This window comes from Gobio gobio, assembly GCF_949357685.1.
Source record: "Gobio gobio genome assembly, chromosome: 4".
Classification (NCBI taxonomy): Eukaryota; Metazoa; Chordata; class Actinopteri; order Cypriniformes; family Gobionidae; genus Gobio; species Gobio gobio.
This window is the reverse complement of record NC_137100.1, coordinates 17,671,515-17,688,033: the sequence shown is the minus strand read 5'-3', so window position 1 is coordinate 17,688,033 and position 16,519 is coordinate 17,671,515. Positions and strand designations below refer to the sequence as shown.

At 38.3% G+C, this 16,519-nt stretch overlaps 2 protein-coding genes across 2 annotated transcripts; one reads left to right on the top strand and one right to left on the bottom strand.

The window, feature by feature from the left end:
- Positions 1-1,154: 1,154 nt before the first annotated feature.
- alad (aminolevulinate dehydratase) lies at positions 1,155-13,569 on the bottom strand. Its single transcript, XM_079813692.1, has 12 exons — positions 13,431-13,569; positions 12,199-12,321; positions 11,988-12,038; positions 10,399-10,495; positions 10,152-10,287; positions 6,695-6,778; positions 6,485-6,573; positions 6,345-6,400; positions 6,090-6,177; positions 4,384-4,470; positions 3,292-3,421; positions 1,155-2,408 (listed from the first exon to the last, which is right to left on the bottom strand). The coding sequence occupies exons 2-12, from the start codon at positions 12,315-12,317 to the stop codon at positions 2,350-2,352; spliced, it is 996 nt and encodes a 331-aa protein (XP_079669818.1). The 5' UTR covers positions 12,318-12,321; positions 13,431-13,569; the 3' UTR covers positions 1,155-2,349.
- Positions 13,570-14,872: 1,303 nt separating this feature from the next.
- Positions 14,873-15,582, top strand: tmem203 (transmembrane protein 203). Its single transcript, XM_079816323.1, has one exon. It carries the CDS (start codon positions 15,019-15,021, stop codon positions 15,439-15,441), a length of 423 nt encoding a protein of 140 aa, XP_079672449.1. The 5' UTR covers positions 14,873-15,018; the 3' UTR covers positions 15,442-15,582.
- Positions 15,583-16,519: the final 937 nt, after the last annotated feature.

The following is a 16,519-nucleotide window of genomic DNA, read 5'->3' as shown; positions in this document are numbered from 1 at the left end:
TGTTTTCTTTTACAAATAAATTGAGCCAAAAAAGAGATTTAACTCAGACTGAAAAGTCAAAAAGTATTAAATGCCCATGAGAAGGATGCAATACTAATGCAATACTAGACATTGCAGTTAAGGCGTGACCATTGGACAGTGAAATGCTCGTTGGGTCTGCAGGATCTGACAAAAACAGGTGGTGAAGAAAAGACACCTGTTAACTGCAAAAGAATTAAGAATTAAGGTGAAGAATTAAGGATGAAACCATCAGGAACCCTTCTGAAATCTGGCAGTACGTTTTGGGAGTTCATTTTAGTCCATCCTGAAGTCCGTTTTGCAGAGATGGACTAAAATGAACTCCCAAAACGTACTGCCAGATTCTGGAAGATGAATTCTTCAAACAGTGGTACTAGAGGATGTGGTGCTGGTCCTTCAAGAGTCACTCTCAACCTATCTGTCTATAAAGCCTATAAAAAAACCTTCTTCATGTATTTTACAACACTTCAGCTTGTGATTCTTATCTAGTGGGGGTCATTTTTTAGGATTCTTTACCTAACTGAAGTCTCTGAGATCCTGACACCTTGCACTTCTGGAGACTCCAGGTAGGTTGCAGCTCTGGAAAATGGTGGCGCTGGAGACTAAAGGGTTCCTGATGGTTTCACCCTTAATTCTTCACCTTAAATCTTAATTCTTTTGCAGTTAACAGGTGTCTTTTCTTCACCACCTGTTTTTGTCTGACCCTGCTGACCCAACGAGCATTTCACTGTCCAATGGTCATGCCTTAACTGCAATGTCTAGTATTGCATTAGTATTGCATCCTTCTCATGGGCATTTAATACTTTTTGACTTTTCAGTCGGAGTTAAATCTCTTTTTTGGCTCAATTTATCTGTAAAAGAAAACATGCCTAATAATTCTGCACACCTGAATATAAGGTGATTTTCATTTCCAGCCTTCATGAACAATTATATATCACTTATACATTATTAAATACTAAATCAATAGTAGTTATTAGGATTACTGTGGTTTGGAATTGGTCAAATGTGCCTGGAAAAAAAATATGATCAGAAAATCAACGTGCCTAATAATTCTGCACTCCCTGTACAATACTGAGTGTTCAATATATACAAATACAAACAATGTTCTATGACCCTATAATAAACAAACAATGTTTAACATGGCTCTAGCTTTATTCTTATCTTTTTGCTTATATACAAATAAACATTTTGCATATGAACTACATGAAACAATGTAAAGCTGATGGAACTTCCAATGTTTTTGTGATTATCAGCACATTAATTTGAGAACTAAACAGCTGGGATTACAAACCTGATGTCTATTTTCAATTATATAGATGTACATTAAAATGAGATGTACTCACAAATAAATGCCCATAGGCCTAAACCAATTTAACACTTGAATGCCTCAAAAATGCAAAAGGTTGTGTCATGGAAAAAGTCTTCTCCTCTTTGTAAGAAATCACTCGAGTCTCAGAGTTCCAGATGCCAAAACTTAGATTATATTGGTGGAGACAACAAAACGGAGATGCCTGCAGAACATCTAACAATCTCAGTCAAAACTCTCCTTTTTACAGTCACATTACCCCTCAACTTTGCTCAACCAATGGGTGTTCATTAGGTCATCTTCCATTTTTGTTAAGTCACCCCCTCTTGATCTCTTTTCTTGGCTTCATTGGTGGCGAGCCATCATCACCTGGTTTATCATCAAGTTAAGTCAAGTCACCTTTATTTATATAGAGCTTTTTCAATACAAAAAATACTTGTTTCGAAGCAAAAACATGATGTCATCGTCCAGCTCAGTGGTGTCTCACAATGGTGTCAATGCAGGCTGATCAGTAATATTGTTGAATATTTAGTTTCCCCAACTAAGCAAGCCAAAAGCCAAAGGCAATAGGGGCAAGGAACCAAAACTCCTTCAAAGTAACATGAAAACTCTATTTAATGCATGTCTAGTTTATTGTGTCATTTGCATCATTGCTCTTGATATTCTGATCTTTATAAAACATGATGTTCCAAAGTGACTGGTACAGCTGGTTTAGTGTTTTGATTAGAGCTGCTGAAGAGACAGAAGTGCACTCTATGAATTGAGGCCTTCTCTAAGGCCTGAGTTTGTGAAACATATATTAATGAAAACACTTTTCAAGTAATACACTAAAAATCTAAGGAAAATCTAAGCTGGTTGAATGTATTTTAACTAAATATATAAATCATGTAAAAGATCTTGTGAAAAGGATGATTTGTGTACTAATATTTGCTTGTCAGTTTTACTTCTAATCCTAAGTGTCACTCTCAGAAAGAGACAGTAGATTTGCTTTGATCCAAGTTTATTCACATAGGAGAACCAACAAATTACTCTGTTAACCATGTGAGCAACTGAGGAGCGTAGTAGGTGATAATGATGTCAGCTCCTGAGAAAAAGAATACAGTGAAAAATTACTTAAAGGGTTTTAAGTTATCCCATAATTTACTCACCCTCAAGCCATCCTAGGTGTATATGACTTTCTTCTTTTAGCCAAACACAATCGGAGCGAAATTTAAAAAAAATCCATGCTCTTCCAAGCTTTATAATGGGAGTGAATGTTACCTTAGATTTTGAAGCCCAAAAAAGCGCATCCATCCATCATAAAAGTAATCAATACCGCTCCAGGGTGTTAATAAAGGCCTTCTGAAGTGAAGTGATATGTTTTTGTAAGAAAAATATCCATATTTATTATAACTTTATAAAATATAACCACTGGCTTCCAGTAACGGCTGTACACAAGTCTAGTTCTGGCGGAAGATTACAGAGGATGGATTTCGATATAAGAGAAGAGGAGCTTGAGTTGCCAGCCCTATTTGTTTGAACCGTGAGCGGTGTCTACTCTCACCTAAGCTTACGCTACTCCTACGTCAGAGGTTCCTTTTCGGCCAGAACTTGACTTGCGTACGGCCGTTACCGGACGCCAGTGATTATAGTTTATTTATTAACCATATGGATTACTTTTATGATGATGGATGGATGGATGCGCTTTTTTGGGCTTCAAAATCTAAGGTACCATTCACTCCCATTATAAAGCTTGGAAGACAGAGGGGTATTTTGTTAAATATAACTCCAATTGTGTTTGGCTGAAAGAAGAAAGTCATATACTCCTAGGATGGCTTGAGGGTGAGTAAATTATGGGATCATTTTCATTTTTGGGTGAACTAACTAATTACTTTGACACCATGGTCCTGCCCAAAAGCACTGCAATCATTAATCATGCAATCATGGCCTCAACAGATTCAAATCATCTTCCGTATCCCCCTTCTCACCTGCTCGACGGAAGGCAGTCATAGCCTCCATAACTGCAGTGCGCAGCTCAAAAGCTCCAGCTTCAGCTCCATGCCACAACATGGCAAATTCGCCTGATACGTTGTACACTGCCAGCGGATAAGTAGGGTGCTGATGGGAGACAGAGAACGGGAAGGTATTAAGACTAAAAGAAACATTGGACTCTGTTTATAATTTACATTGTTTAGTTTTTGCTTAAAGGTGCAGTATGTAATATTGACAGCCAACGGATGAAATATGTGCAACAGTCCAAATGTAAAATATTGACCTTCTTCACACACTGTGATGATGCATTGCCAGCCAGTTATCAACAACGCAAATCTAGAAAAGTTTTTCATGATTTTAATACGATATTTTCTGCAGTAAAATAAAAAGATTAAGCACCGCTGTGAGAGTGTTTCTAATGCAACGACTGAGAAAGTGACAGCAAATGTCACATAATTCTCTCTCCTGACTGATGTAATCAATCTCTCTGTATTTTTTCCCTCTTTTGGGAAGTCGTGGAAATGCCATCGTTTTTTTTTTTTTTTTGATATTGGAGAAAACACAAAAAATATATTTGCTAATTATATATGTCGTCTCCTATTCACCACTATAGAAGTTTACCCAACTATGATGACTTCCACTTCCAAGAACCCCAGAAATGTGAAAAGGGTCCATTGGTCCATTCTTTCAAAAACTCATCACTTTGCTTCAGAAGACATTTATTAACCCACTGGAATCGTATAGATTACTTTTATGATGGATGGATGTGCTTTTTGGAGTTTCAAAAATTATTCAATGCCATTAAAAGCTAGGAGTATAAAAGAGACAGTATATTATTTAGTATAACTCTGAGAGTGTTCGGCTGAAAAAAGAAAGTCATATACACCTAGGATAGCTTGAGGGTGAGTAAATTATGGGATAATTTTCCTTTTAGGGTAAACTATTCCTTTAAGTGTCCAAATACATTTTTGGGACTACTGTACATTTCTACAATGTAAGATAAGATTTTCAAGCTTAAATGTAACGAGGTGTCAGAAAAGGACTCAAAATTCATAAATATAATCATACACTGATTCTACAGTTATTACCTTATTCTTGACCTCTCTCACAATATCAAGATATGGTAATCCAGGTTTCACCATCAGCATGTCAGCACCTTCTTTCACATCCCGATCCTACCAGCAAAACAAAAAGTAGTTTCCTTATACTTTTACTTCACTTGCAGCGACCCATACAATAGGAACAATCCCCACAGGTCTAGTCAATGTGCCCATTTCTGTAATAATTTATTTATAGTTCAGATAAAGTGGCCTTTCAATAAATTCCTGTTACAAAATATACGGATCAGGCATAACATTATGATCTAATATTGTGTTGGTCCCCCTGGTCGTTGTTATCCTCCTCAAACCATTCCTGAATAATTTTTGCTTTATGGCAGGGAGCATTATCCTGCTGAAAGAGGCCACAGCCACCAGGGAATACCGTTTCCATAAAAGGGTGTACGTACTGCAACAATGCTTATGTAGTGGTACGTGTCAAAGTAACATCCACATGGATGGCAGGAGGAAACCCAAGGTTTCCCAGCAGAACATTGCCCAAAGCATCACTCTGCCTCCCCCGGCTTGCCTTCTTCCCATAGTGCATCCTAGTGCCATGTGTTCCCCAGGTAAGCGATGCACACACACGGCCATCCACGTGATGTAAAAGAAAACATGATTCATCAGACCAGGCCACCTTCTTCCATTGCTCCGCGGTCCAATTCTTATGCTCACATGTCCACTGTTGGCACTTTTGGCGGTAGACAGGGGTCAGCATGGGCACCCTGACTGGTCTGCAGCTATGCAGCCCCATACGCAACAAACTGCGATGCATTGTGTATTCTGACACCTTTCTATCAGAACCAGCATTAACTTCTTGAGCAATTTGAGCTGCAGTAGCTCATCTGTTTGATCAGACCACACGGGCCAGCCTTCGTTCCCCAGGTGCTTCGTTCCCTTCATTGGCCGCCCATGACCCAGTCGCCGGTTCCTTCCTTGGACCACTTTTGATCGATACGGAACACTGCAGACCGAGAACACCCCACAAGAGCTGCAGTTTTGGAGATGCTCTGCCTCTGACCCAGTCGTCTAGCCATCATAATTTGGCCCTTGTCAAACTCGCTCAAATCCTTATGCTTGCCCATTTTTCCTGCTTCTAACACATCAACTTTGGGGACAAAATGTTCACGTGCTGCCTAATATATCCCACCCACTAACAGGTGTTGTGATGAAGAGATCAGTGTATGTAAACACAGGAAACAAAAATTGTGCTCATCATGTGATTTCATTGAGTCTTTAAAGCTACACTGAGTAACTTTTTTAGTTTATTCTTAGCTAAAAACACTTAGTTCTTTCAAAAATATATGTGCTCATTAATGTATATTTACTTCTTTCAAGTAATAAAGTATTCTCCTAAGTTTATAATATGCCATTGAAAATACATACGGGTGAGGGGTTCGAATGCCGGTCGCCATGTTGCCCCTCCATCTTGAAAGTACATCAGCCAAAGAGGGACATACCCGTAAATTCAAGCTTCGCCTTTCGCGTTTTAACACTCGATGGCACCGTGTCGAATGTGGACGAGGTCGAACTGAAAGCCATGTTAATCTTGGACTAAATCGGCCACCGTAGGAGTTAAAACGAAATCGGAATTGAGAGGAACAGAAACTAATATTCACTGGATGGTCATATACCTTTTCACCGCTAGATGGGGGAAAATATCGCACAGTGTAGCTTTAAAAGTGACGTTCTCTTACACAGGCCCGCAGTGCTAGTCCTCTGGCACCAGGGGGCAGCTGATAGCATCGTCTGTCTCCAAAAGCAGGTTTAGACTGGGCAGCATCCCTTCAAATGTTAAGCAAGGAACATTTCAGAGACATTTTGCAATTTTGGTTTGTAAAGAACAAACCCAAAGAATGCACAATTTACAAATAATGCAAATCTGGGTGTTCTCATCTGATAAGAATATAAGAACTAAGAAGAAAGTTAATAAAGGGAATTTTGTACACCACCTAAATGGTCCATAGTAGCAAGAGGCAAATTTAGCACTGTAGCTCAGCACTGACACCTAAGAAAGGGGGAAGAGCTCGAGTCAGCATCTGCTATATTCTATTTAACTCTATTGTGTGACCCAGGAGCAAGATTTCTCTACCTTGTTGCCAAGATCATTAGCGATTAGTGCTTGCTTAATGGCTGCAATTCGTCCATCCATCATATCAGAAGGGGCGATGATGTGGCAGCCTAAGGGGAGAAAAAGAGTGAACTAGTGTGATGATGTTGATGACGACTTCTATAGACATATTATTCAAAAATGCAAATATTATGTGTAATTGACTATAAATTAATATAATTTAGGACTAACCTGCTCGAGCATAAGCCAGAGCTACTTCAGCCAATCTCAAACAGCTTGCGGCGTTATCCAAGCTGCCATCTTCACGCAGGATTCCTTAAAGATGCCACAAAATCAAAAATCACAAACTATGGTAGTATCACTGTGTAAAGGGTTCATTTAAAAATACCAGGTAAAAACAATGCACAGGATTGATAGAAGACAAGACTAAAGGTGTCTAGAGCTGCGTTTCCACCGAGATTACCCGGAACAATTTGTACCAGGAACTTTTTCCCCCCCAGATCTGCTACTGTCTGCGGTCTAAAGTACTGGGAAGATTAGGCAAATTAGTCCGGTGATGTAGGACTGCGCGCGGCTGCTCCTCCCTGTCACCGACGGACAGTAATAATTTTTGCGCGATACTGTCTGCAACAATAACGAGGAGATGCAAGCAGCGCTGCTTTTGGTAGTTATGTATTGGTTTAATAAAGAGGTAATTAACAAAACGGCGGTAAAGAGATGAGCACTGATACTAAAGCATATTCTGAAAGCTCGTAAAGCTAGATCTAAAATAAGACAACGTATGTTATTATCAGCTATTACGGACATTGACCGTGCGATTGCTGAGACGAACGCGCGCCATCAGACAGAAAGAGCAAGACTGATATCTACTGAACGCAGAACGAACGAACCTCGCAAAAGACTTTTAAAGCTGCCGGTTGAAATAAAATGCGGCGTGAGTTCAACCAATCAGCATGTTCAGCGCCCAAATCCCACCCCCGAAAGTTCCCGAACTTTGAAAAAGTACTACCCCGAGAGCGGGCCGTTTGGAGGGGGAAATATTTACCCGGAACTTCATTTAGACCCTGGTTCCTGCGGTCGAAACACACCGAGTACCACCCCAAAGTTCCTAGCTCCTGGGGAAAGTTCCTGCAGTGGAAACGCGGCTTATGAGAGTAGTGCTGCGTCCCAATTCGCATACTATCCGTACTAAATAGTATTCGAAAAAATAATTAGTATGTCCCAAATCTTACTATGTTGAAAAAAGTATTCCAAAGATTCCCGGATGGTTTACTATTTCCGGTCAGAATCCGAAGTGCAGATCGATGCGCACTCCAACGGCTGATATTGCCCACAACCCATTGCTAGATGGACGAGGATTCGATTAGAACTACAAACGCGGATAAAAAGTGTTTAAAAAACTACAAACATGACGGTTACGCGAGTCTGACGGTTAAGTGGAGAGTGAGCAATTATCAGTATTTAACCTGAAGAAAAGTTTTTATTCAATATTATCCACATTATATTTCTCCTTCAGCAGCATTGAGAACTTTTGTAATGATACGTTTGGCCATTAACTTTGCAAACACATGAGAGGAGTCTCTGCATTAAAGACCCACGAAAGGCAGATCAACGAGCGACTAAATTTCTCTCCGATACGGTAGGAAATTAAATTGTAAGTGGGGGATTTGAACTGTGACGATGATTGACAGGGCAGTTTAAACGGTGACGGGACGCATGTAACAGAGTCCGTTAAAGATGACGAAGTAGTATGTCCCAAAGCTTGCATACTCTTCTGCTACACACTCAAAAGTATGTACTTTTTCTTCACAAAAAGAGTACGTACTTTTAGGACGTAGTATAAGTAGGCGAATTGGGACGCAGCCTAGTCGTCTAATGCCGCGTTCCAGGCAACCCGTAACCCGTGTTTTTCCAACCTTCTACCGTGAAAGTGCACTGGAACGGCAGCCAAACCCGTGACTTCCCACCTGTGAACTCGTACTAGATAGATGTACTCCCAGTTACGAGTTTTGACGTCACATAGCCCATGAAGCAACAATGGCAGCCTCCTACAGATGCAGTGTGTATGAAACAAATATACAAATAATGTAAAATAAAAGTTTTTCTCCTCTGTTTCTCTCAAATAAGCAAGGAGTAAGCACCTTTGGCGATAGAAATGATTGTAAATAAGCATACACCCCGTACGGTCCGCCATGCTTTGTTTACATCTAACTTCCACACAATTCCTTGCGCTCAGGCAGTTTGGCGTGACTTTGCCTGGAACACTACAAAGTCGTGAGTCGTGGTTTGAAGTTGTAATTTACGGGCTCAAAAACCTGCCTGGAACGCAGCATAAGTTAGATAGTAGTAATCTTGAGACAAAACAATGGCACTGACATATTTTAAGATATTTCAGTGCAAGTTGCTTTTAGCAACATTTGTGTTAGTATTATTAATTGAGACATATCTAAATTCTACTGTACAACTGTGATGTATTTGTCAGGTTAAACTGGACCTTTATTTTGACGGGTTGCCGTTCCTTTGAGTTTCTGTGTTTATGATATGACGGTAGTTTTTCTCAAATAAAACGGTAAAAGGCTCATAAAGTGACTCTCAGTGGCTCTGGAGATGATGTTCGTGCGTTCATGTCCTCATATGAGACGCCAGAGATGGTCAGTCACTCACTACGACCGTCATAGTGATAGTGAGCGCGATAGTGTGTGAGTGTGTGTGTGTGTGTGTGTGTGGTAAACCGCGCTTCTACGGCATTCATTCGCACAGAGACACGCAGGATTCGTATTTAAATAGTCTTTTTGCGGTTTAATATTCACAGACAGTAGTCTATATCACCAGATGCGTTGTCAGGTACCGAAATTTGGACCTATTGATTTAATGTGAATCTGTACTCGGTAGTCTACGTAATTCGGTCGGTGCCCTTAAAAGTACCGAGTTCTGTACCAAACCCTATATACCACCCTGTCTTCCTGTTTCAGTGGAAATTACGTCTCAACATTGAACAACGCTGCGCGTTTTAAGGCACTTCAGTGGGCCTTTAAAATATGTACTGTAGGTGCCATTGTTATGTCTCAAGAAGCACACCTGAAATGCTTTTTTCTAAGGCTCGTTTATAAAAGCTACTTAATTCCCAGTTGAACAAAGGCCTAATCCTGGCTTAATCTAAGCCCTGTGAAACCAGGCCAAAGTATATTTGTGTGATTTAATAGATTTCATTATTGCATGCTTGCATAGGATTCAGAGTTTGCGTTTCACGGTTTTTATTAATTTTGAGGAATACTGAATGTGCTTTTGTGCAAGTGAGGTGATTAAATGAATGGCATGCTTACATTTAGTCTAGAACTACAATAACCATCATTTTTATACAGCACACACAACGCCTCTGCGCTTACTCACGATTTCTCTCAACATGGGGACAGGAGAGCTGTCAGTCAATAAATGGGAAAACAAAGTAACTTGCGTTCCTAATTTTAAAAATTAACTAATTTAAAAGTAATGTATTACTTTACAAGTTACTTACACATAAAAGTAATATGATTGAGTAACTCACATTACTTGTAATGTGTTAGCCCCAACACTGAACATGAAAATAATTACTGGCTTGGAAATTGGTAATGATTTACCAATCTTTAAATGATGAAAACAATTAAAACGATCAAAAAAGTATATAAACAGATCCTATACTGAAACTAACCACAGTGGCCATGAGAGGTGTAGGGGCAAAGGCACACATCACAGGCCAACACAAGTTCAGGGAATGTGCTCCTCAGTTTCTTTACAGCCAGCACTGCAGGAGTGTCATCTGTGTCTGCACCAGAGCCCCTCTCATCCTGGGACAGGAAATGATAAGACAAGGAAACAATATTTAATCAACTCCCACATAAAATTCTATGACTTAACTTGACAGCAATATTACTGAAACCATTTAATTTCTCAGTGACCTTCGCAACATTTGCAGGAACTCCAAAAATCAGCACACACTTCAGGCCTTTATCCACAAGGGGACGGAGGAAACCCTCTATCTTATTAACGCCATATCTGAAATTACCAGAATAAACATTACATATCATAAAGATTTCTTAACAATACACTGGCCGGCATTCATTTTTTTGTTTATGACACATTAACGCTATCTGCAGTGAGTGCAGTCCTAAGCATTGAGTTTCAGGACACAAGCTGTTTCTTCTAACAGCAGCTGCAATTGGCTATTTTATTTAGAAGATGGAACTTACTTTACTAGAGCTTCCTTTATGCTGCGTATTTCTCCCATTTATAGTAAGTGAACGGTCTGTTGCAATTTAGCAAATTATTTGATCAGACTTTAAGTTAAGACGTTTTTTAAACAAAATTAAACGTTTCTATGTCTGAGATAACTAGACATCTCACACTGAATGAAACATGCTACACAGACCCGGTTTCACAGACAGGGTTTAGATTAAGCCAGGATTAGGCCTTAGTTCAATGAGGCCATTTAAGTAGCTTTTATTAACGTACCTTAGAAAAGGGCATTACAGGTGTGCATCTTGAGACAAAACAATGACACTGACATAGTTTAAGATATTTCAGTGCAAGTTGCTTTTAGCTCAAACATGAATTTTAGTCCAGGACTAGGCTTAAGCCTTGTCTGTAAAACCAGGGGATAATTTTCCATGAGGTCATGTGACAACAATAAATAATACTGTCCAGTACTAAATGTTCACTGCTGTCTAATGAGGTTTTTTCACACACTTTTTGTTTTTTCAAAGTAGTAACTAGCATGATAGGTTTCCTTTCTGAATGCAGTTTATATTACATTACTTTGTAACCAGACCTCACTTTGACTACAACCTCCCAGACTTAACGGATCCTTGGCTTATCTTTGTGCTTTGTTGGCTACCCCCAGCTCCACCCTGAATCTTATCTCAGACCACCAGCCCAAACTTTACATGACAACTCCATCTTTGTAATATCAAACATACATATATTTTATATTTACATTTTTTTGCCTTCCTTCAAGTCTTCCTTCGCAGAGATGATAACTGTATGGTTTTCAAAACTTGTTTTTAAAAACTTGCACTTTGAAACCTATTTCAAAGTTTGTGTTCTCAGGCCACCAAAACGCTGTTGTCATGTAAATGAAAGACCAGAAAGACGCATTAAAGCTTTTCTGTTTTCAGTTGAAAATGGTGTTGTGAAAGTGGCCCCTAAGTTAATAACTAATGATTTTTACAACTGAAATGAATCAATCCTAAACTAGTTTAAGCTGGACTAGATCTGCTATTTAACAGGGTTGAGGTCCTGGGCCAGACAAACAACACTTTCTGAAGGTTAAAACTTTAAACTTAGTTTAAAAAACAACAACAACAAAACTATTATGTACATTATTAATGTAAAGTGCCAGTATTCCTTTAGTTGTTTACAATTGATAATAATAGTCTAGATTCATGTTCAACTCCATTACATTCCTTAATCCAATGACAATTAAACGATACTTGTTACTTTGGTAGTGGATGAGAAAAAAAAAATAGTGTTTGACAGTGAAGAATGATACCTTGCTTGACCTGGTAGACTTGCAATTGGTTCCACTGCATCAGGACTGTCGCTGTTAAAATCAGTTGGAGAGAGACATTTGTCTCTAATCAAACAAATTGACAATAGTTTCTTTAAACAAGCAACTTTAAACAAAACTTTAAACAACTTTAAACAAACCTTTAACTCCTATATACCATCAACAAATAGATATAATGAGGGGAAGACATTACGTAATGAAGATAGGATATATGAGGTTATCCGGTCTAAGGTCTGAAGCACAGGTCTGCCAGTATCGGAGAGTGGGGTGGAAGTAACCGCTGTGTAGAATGGAGTCTGCCGGCTGTGTCATCGTCCTGTAGATTTAAATGGAAGACAAACACTTACTGACACAAATATCTGCACCACATGTGACGTAATCGCAAAATTATTAATCAATAGTTAAATACACTGCATAATTTTTTTTCTTATAATCTAATTATAAGTCCTTAAAACTAAAAACAAATGAATAAATAAAATAAAATTCACCTGAAAAGTGAGACTGCATTAGAGGACATATTAAGGCTTGATCTCAGATAATATATTGTTTTAAAAATGTTTAATTTAGTTAATTAATAATTTATATTAATGTATTATAATATAAGGTACAAAAGAAAATACCATTATAAAAAAATTCTCAATTGAATGAACACATCCTGAGTGGTTAGGAACTTTAACTAATTATGTTATTCTGTTCACTGATTTGATGAAAATAAATCTTCTAAATGAATGAGCAATGAGCGATTCTGACACATTCCCGCCATACAACTGAAGCAGGCATGCAGAAATACTGGCAGACATTTATTCCCCTAAATCAACCATATTTGAAACAATGAAAAGATCATACGATATAGGGTTCATCCATTATCTACCCAAAACAAACATGACATATACATGGAACACTGAGGTGTCTTGGAGTAACATGTAAACCATCTGATAGCATTATTGTACCATGTTGCCATCACATATATTTCTTGTAAAAGTACACTAATAAATTGACTCATTTCTATTTTTTAAGCTGTTAAGCAGAAATCATTCATTATAATGCATGCATGCATATTGAATTATAATTCAAGCGTAGGCTACACGTTGCATCATGTCAAATCATTACTAATTTCTCTATAAATGTTGAAATGTCAATAATTATTAAACAAAAAGTACTTAATGTGAAGAAAAACTTTTAAAAGCAGCCCTTACATTGTACACTTGGTCATATTTCTCGTACACAACAGAGAGGCAGATGTGCACAGCTGATGCTGGTAACATTTTTGACAGGTTTTTCTAAGCTAATAGTGAATATCCTTAATACTACATAATACTGTACAATGTAAATGTTACGGAGACTTGAAGCTTTTAAGAGGCATACTAATTCAAGCATTTCATAAGCATAAGAAAGCATGTGCATATACAATTGAGATTAACTTACTTTTGTTTGGGAAACAGTAAATAGCCCAGATCTTGCTAACTGAAAGTGTTGCTCCTTGAACCTCAAACGGCATTTGTGTGCGTCTCTTTCTGAGGGAAATGTTCAATGTCAACTGTTTCCTGTTAGACGAAACATGTCTTCCTCTAGGTGGCGCTTGGTGGCTCAGAATGGCAAATTCTCCATTTAGCTACAATCAAATTTCAGTACGTTTTGACTTATTGGGGACATCAGTACTATAAAAAGTATAATCTTGTAAATATATAAATACCAAGCTCTTGTACCTGAGATATAAATGACAATATGTCCCTCTAAGCTTTCTAACATTTCTGGACCTTATCATTGAATCACAAACAACTACGATTGATCCATCCTAACCAGCGCGGAGAAAAGTAACAGGTACCACTTGTTAGCGCTGGCTATGTTTTTATTTTAGCGGTAACTTGAATAATTCTTCTTAGAATCCATTCAGTCATACAATAGAAAATACAGACTTAAAATAGCTAAATGTATGCTTATAGTGAGTGCTAAAGAGACTGGGGTCTATAAGCCCCGCCCGCTGTGTCATCCTCAGTTGTTATTCTGGCTCTTATCCCATTTTTCTGCGATTTCATTAGTCTTGCTGCCTCTCGGCCTCCGTAGAAAATATCCAGTTTCAAGGGTCTCGCGATATTTCTTGTGGTTCGCATGTGTAATCTTGCGATATTTCCCTGGGCTCCTATTGGAAGGTAAATAGCTAATCTCAGCTAGCTTGTGTTCATTACAGCTGCTTGTCCACCGCTGTCATCTCATCCGTTTATTAACGACCATTTAAAAATGTAGGTTATCATTATTTGTTTGCCTTCCACCATCACTGCGAGCAATTTATGTAAGTTAAGGTAAAAGGTTTTTTTCAGTATATCATTGGCGCATTTAGTACTCGTCATCATATGCTAACTGACAGCTCGCTTGTTTATACTTACAAATCATGTTCCGCAAAATGATGGACGTCAATTTACTAATAACATGTTTATCTGCACAGTTTTAACCTGGATCATAATGTATATTTAGAATACAGAAGCTGTGATGCTAAGGATAGTTAAATAATCCTTATTGAAGGCTGTATTGATTTAAATGTTATTCATATAACGTTAACGTAATAGTCACAGAATAGTCAACCATGTTTTTGGACATGGTAGCATATCATGCAAATACCAAGGTAGGCTAATATAATCATAATACACTTCCATTTTATACATTATAATTGCTATTTGACTCCATCTGTGTATCATGGTACCAGTGTTTTCCATACAATAAACTTGAGTTTTAGTTTTTTGTTGTTGTTGTTGTTTATAGTTGCATCTTGATGATGAAGTATTTTTCCCCCTTATTTTTTCTTTCCAGGTTTTGATAAAGCCTTCAAATGAGTCAGAAGTCAGAAGGTGGACCTGATCCATCCCAAAAGGAGCATGATGCTGCCAAAATAGTGAAAGGATTTTTCATAGACTTGAATATCCATTAACTTATTTGAATGCTTCTCTTCACTTCCGGTTTGGTTAGTGTTTGACCTTAGTCTCCCAAGTAAACAACGCTCAGTGGTGCCCCATTAATAATGCTGTTCTCTTTGCGAGAGCTGGTGCAATGGCTGGGCTTTGCCACATTCGAGCTGTTCCTCCACTTGGGCGCGCTGCTGGTCTTCAGCGTACTGGTGGCCCTGCACATGGATGTGGACAAGCAGACTCTTGAGATGAGCTGGTGGCTTGTCTTCTCACCCTTGTTCGCTGCTGATGGCCTCAGCACCTACTTCACAGCCATTGTATCCATTCGTCTCTATCAAGAAGGAGAGAAGCGACTGGCAGTGCTGCGCTTGCTGTGGGTGCTGACCGTGCTCAGCCTCAAGCTGGTGTGTGAGGTGCTGCTATGCCAGAAACTGGCTGAACAGGAGCAGACACATGATTTGTGGTTCGGGCTTATTGTTTCCCCGCTTTTCATCCTTCTGCAGCTGCTCATGATTCGTGCTTGTCGTGTCAATTAAAGGAGAAACAGTCTGAACACATGCCAATGGACTTATGTGAATGAAATGGACTCCTGCAGGTGTCATTCAAACCAGGAGGAATGACTCGTTGTGAACTGCAAAATCCTGTGTTGTGACCTTTTTTTTATGTATTCAACTGAATTTTTGGCTCAAGCATGTAAACATGGCATTTTAAACAATGCTTAAAGTAATGTGCAATTTCTTTTTTGATAATTATTATCGTCCTTAAGTGCTATGAGAGATTTGGTCTGGATTTTCTCTGAATACTGTCAATGTTGCATTATCTGTGTTATTACCTTCTATTGTTGTTTGTACAATTGTAAATAAACCATCAACATTCAAACACTCACTGTTCTCTTGATCTTCTTCCTTGGTTTATGACCATGCCTTGAAGTGACCTACATTTTTTTTAATTTTTGGATAGCTTATTATGTTTTTTGTTGCTTGATGTTAATGTTGGGAAAGTAAAAAAAAAAACAGAGATAATGTGTTAAATTATAAGTCATATAATAATCACTAGATGGCACTGTAGCTTTAATTAACACTCACAAATTAAACTGTAGAAGTAACAGTAGTGTTGTTTGCATTAGATGTTCTTTACAATTTGAGTTATATAAAATAGACACAAAGCACTTATATGTATTTCCTATAAAAGTAACTGTTTTTGGACTTTGCACTCGTTTTGTGATGGCATAAAATAATTTCCTTGAACATATTTTAGGCATTTTTAAATAATGAATTGCCACACTGGACATGCAGTACTTATTGCAACCCATTGTGGCTGTAAATGGCAACAATTGTATTAAAAGTCGCACACCCATAATCTTAAATGAACATGTTTTCCTGTCCAGTCTTCAGAATGATTTTGAGGTCATTCACAGTCTAGGTGCATAACAGGCTACAGCTATATATTTGGATAAAGTAGTCTATAAATAACTTGTGTAGTTATGATGTCTTGCTATAATCTTTATTTACGTTCCATTTAATCTTAAAACTGGATTATGAAAAGTACAGTAGTTGTAGGCTACCACGTAACCACAGGACATTGTTGTACTTTTTATTAGATTTATTTAACCAA